At 30.0% G+C, this 3,875-nt stretch overlaps 1 protein-coding gene across 1 annotated transcript; it reads right to left on the reverse strand.

Moving 5' to 3' along the window:
• Positions 1–443: 443 nt before the first annotated feature.
• LOC105108519 (major pollen allergen Bet v 1-D/H-like) lies at positions 444–1,326 on the reverse strand. The gene is made up of 2 exons (XM_011002851.1): positions 1,002–1,326; positions 444–877 (listed from the first exon to the last, which is right to left on the reverse strand). Exons 1-2 carry the CDS (start codon positions 1,186–1,188, stop codon positions 576–578), a joined length of 489 nt encoding a protein of 162 aa, XP_011001153.1. The 5' UTR covers positions 1,189–1,326; the 3' UTR covers positions 444–575.
• Between the last annotated feature and the right edge of the window lie 2,549 nt (positions 1,327–3,875).

A 3,875-nucleotide genomic window follows, 5' to 3' on the forward strand; every position in this document is an offset into this window, starting at 1 on the left:
TCATGGATGTGTCCTGACCCCAACACGATGAAGTAGAGAGAAGTAGAGGATGAAAAATCTTGGTTGGTAGATAGTGGATGGATAAATGATCGTTTGAGGAGAGATTCTGTGGTCGTTTATTCGAGGGAAGGATTGTTGGGTATGCGACCAAAGTCTCATATTGGTTAGAAATGGGGAGGATCAAGGGTATATAAGAATGGACAAATATCTCAATTGGTATGAGGTATTTTGGGTATAACCCAAAAACAAATCCATAAGGGCTTAGGCTCAAAGTGGATAATATCATACTAATGTGGAATAGGTAGTGTCCATAAGTCATTACAAATAAAGCTCATTCAAGTTATGGAATGTGACCCCGTTCCCATTCTTCGCTAAATGGAAGTTGACAATTGTGCTCTAATTTCGTTCTTTTTGTGGAAAACGCTCAAGGACAGTAGCGTTTCTTGCATATTTGTGGATCTCCATGACAGGAGTAATTTATTTCATTTGCGATAAAACATCAAATACACACAAAGGTCGTAGCAAACACCAGAATTCTGAACGCATTAAAGATGCCCACAAGACTTCATATTTGGTCACGCATAAGCAGTAGGGTTTTCCACCAGGTAAGCATCAATAGCCTTCACCATAGCAAAGATTCCTTGCTGCATATCATTGGCATCTGCCTCGGATAGTAAGCTGTCCCCGATTGATTCATATTCAATCTTCATCTTGGACAAGCATCCTCCTTCACTGGTTGCTGTCAAACTAATCTCAACAGTGTAGGACTTCACTTTGATACCCATAACACCGCCTTCAAGGGTAGAATACTTGACTATGTGATTCTCTTGGTCCATCACCTCCACACGATCCTTGACATAGCTATAGTCCTTGATAACTGCACAAAGTGAATCTTATTGTCAAAAACAAAATAGAGCAACTCCATCATGTACATGTATGCATGTATGTATAGTTGTTTACTATGCATAATGAGTAATTAGGAATTGTAAGCTCAAACAAACCATCGGTGAAGTTGAACTTCTTGACGGAGCCAACCCCGGCACCATCTCCTTCAAGTATCTCAATGCTTGAGATGATTCCGGGCAGAAGTTTAGGGATGAGGTTATGGCCATCACAGAATGATGCTTTCCATAGCCTATCTGCTGAGACTGCAGAGGTGTACTCTCCCAAAATGGTTCCAGAAACCATGGTTGTTAAGTGAAGCAAAAGATTTAAAGAAATCAGTGTAGATTAAGGAATGAGATGAGATGATGAGAAAGTTGATGCAGATCAGTAGATTTATATAGGTTTGAGGGGACGATCAACTGGTGAACAGTTCATGCATCCAACTTTCCTTCGTTCACCAAATCAAAAAACAAAACAAAAACAGAACCTACCAACCCATGATCACCCCTTAATTAGTGGACTGGCGTGGTCTCATAATAATTTTCTAGTTGCTATTAATTTAATTAATTACCTTGATTTTGATTTATATAAGTATTTATATATGACAACCTGCACCGTACCGTGATCAGTGGCCAGCTCCAATCCTGTTCTTTTAGGGACGACCACTTCTTTAAGGGACTCGTAGTTGACTTTGTAAACTCACCAACTCCCCGCTTTAATATATATAAACTACGTTCATTAACTGTAAAATAATCATGTCTACCTTTCCGGCCAGCTTTCATTTTTGTTCCAATTGATGTGGGCTGGCTTTAATTTATTCCAGTTTATGTCTATGCATGCCTGGAAATATTCCAGTCCAATGTGTTCCAATTGGTGTTTGTATTTCATAAAAAGAATTGAAAATATACGATTCGATAAATTGCATAATATGCTGTTCACGCTACTTAAAAATTAAAACAGAAAATTAATCTTCCTTTTAAACAGCAAAGTATAGATACACATGTATTTTTTTTTATTTAATTGTGTGGCAATAATAATAGATATTCATAAGAAATATAATGAATATTTCAATTAAGGGAAAAGTATTTTTTTTGTCAAATTTTATTTTAATATTTAAATTTTTTTATTTAAAAAACATATCTTTTCTAATAAAAATATGATTTATTGAATAAAATATTAAGAAAATAAAAACACAAACTAGAAAATTTTTTGTTGGTTTGAAATAAGAAGAAAAATGTATCTTTCTAATCAAGAATTTATTTTCTTATTAATTTTTTTTCACAAAAACATGTAATTTCTTAAGAATTATCGTGTTTTTAAATTAAAACTTATTATTGTCTTTAGAAAACATTAGAAAAAAAATCATAAATAGATAATTTGCATGTGAAATATATATATATATATATTATAATAAAAAAAATATAATATTATTTAAAAAATATATCACAATTTTATAATTATTTAAACATCATTTCAATAAGTTTTTTAAAGTCAATTCAATTATAAAATATAAAAAAAATTACAGTCATTTAAAAAATAATCATGAGCAACTAATATTAGCCTGGCCCAATCCATAACTCCTGGCCTAGCTATGCTTAGGCCTAGCAATTAAGCCCGTACTCTTGGATTTAAATATTTTTAAAAAGGAGCGGATTACATCAATGTTTGTTTATTTATTTAATATTGCCAACAGCATTGTTCATTTGAAATATTTTTTTAATAATTAAAAAATCAAGATTCAAGTTTTTGAATCTTAAATATTTAAATTTAAATTTTATTTTTTACTAAAAACATTTGAAACTCATTATTAGCTACAAAATACATTTTCATTATATAAAAATACTAAAAATCAAACCAAAATAGCATTTTCCGAGCCTTGATTTATATTGCAGGGTATCGTATAGATAAATTCAAAGATAATAAAATCAAAGTTATTGTTGGATAAAATTCTTTTCATCCAATAACTTCATCTCAATTTTTTTTTTTGTTTGTTGTGATTTTCTCTCTTATTTTCTCTAAACGATTAGGAAGATGAACTTCCAAAATGAATCATAAAAAAAGCCCAGAGAAAAGGGATCAATTATGAAAAAAGTAAAACTTGAGAGATAAAACATACTACTTACCATGTTATTAGAATTGCTGGGATATAGATTATTAGCTAAGCTATATAATTTTTATTTTTTCTTGACCTATTTAATTAGAATGTTAATTTTTAGTATGCTAGACATGGGGGGACAAATAAAAATGAATATAGAGTTTATTTTTTGATATATGACACAGGTGTTGATTTAAGTCCTAATCATGAGGTAAGTGTTGATTTAAGTCCTAATCATGACGTAAGTGTTGATTATATAAAAAACTTGTTGAATTTTATATCAAAACCAGGAAATGAAGTAAGGTTGTCGCAGGGAATTGTATCCTCTATGTATCTTTAAGGCAAATCGCTGATCAACAGGTGCTAACTGCAACTCGCTTTCTAGATTTTCAATAACAAAACTTCTTATTCTCTAACTTCCAAGAATGAAATCTCTCTACCCTTATTCATTATTTTTAAAATTAATTAGAATTAATTTCTTATTATTTAATAAATTTACAGAATCAATGAATATAAGATGATTCAATGATATGAGATTAATTCAATATTAATTATAATTAATTCCTCATAATCCATTGAATTATAAAAATAATGAATCTGTGAAGATTCAATGAAATAAAATTAATTCTTAACAATTCATTAAATTTGCAGAAGCAATGGATTTAAAAAGATAAAAAAAATTAATCATTTTACATTCACATGATTTTAGACAATATATAAATATTGTGCTAAAACTATTTTTTTTTAATATTAGGTGGTAATCACATTGTGATATATCATAGATGTCGTTTCCATTTTTTCTTAAATCATAATGATATAGTTAGCCTATATTGATATAGTTAGGCTTATAAACACTACTAGTTTGGGGTATTTAGATGGTGATATGATATTATAA

Source organism: Populus euphratica, unplaced genomic scaffold (genome assembly GCF_000495115.2).
Source record: "Populus euphratica unplaced genomic scaffold, PopEup_1.0 scaffold194.1, whole genome shotgun sequence".
Classification (NCBI taxonomy): Eukaryota; Viridiplantae; Streptophyta; class Magnoliopsida; order Malpighiales; family Salicaceae; genus Populus; species Populus euphratica.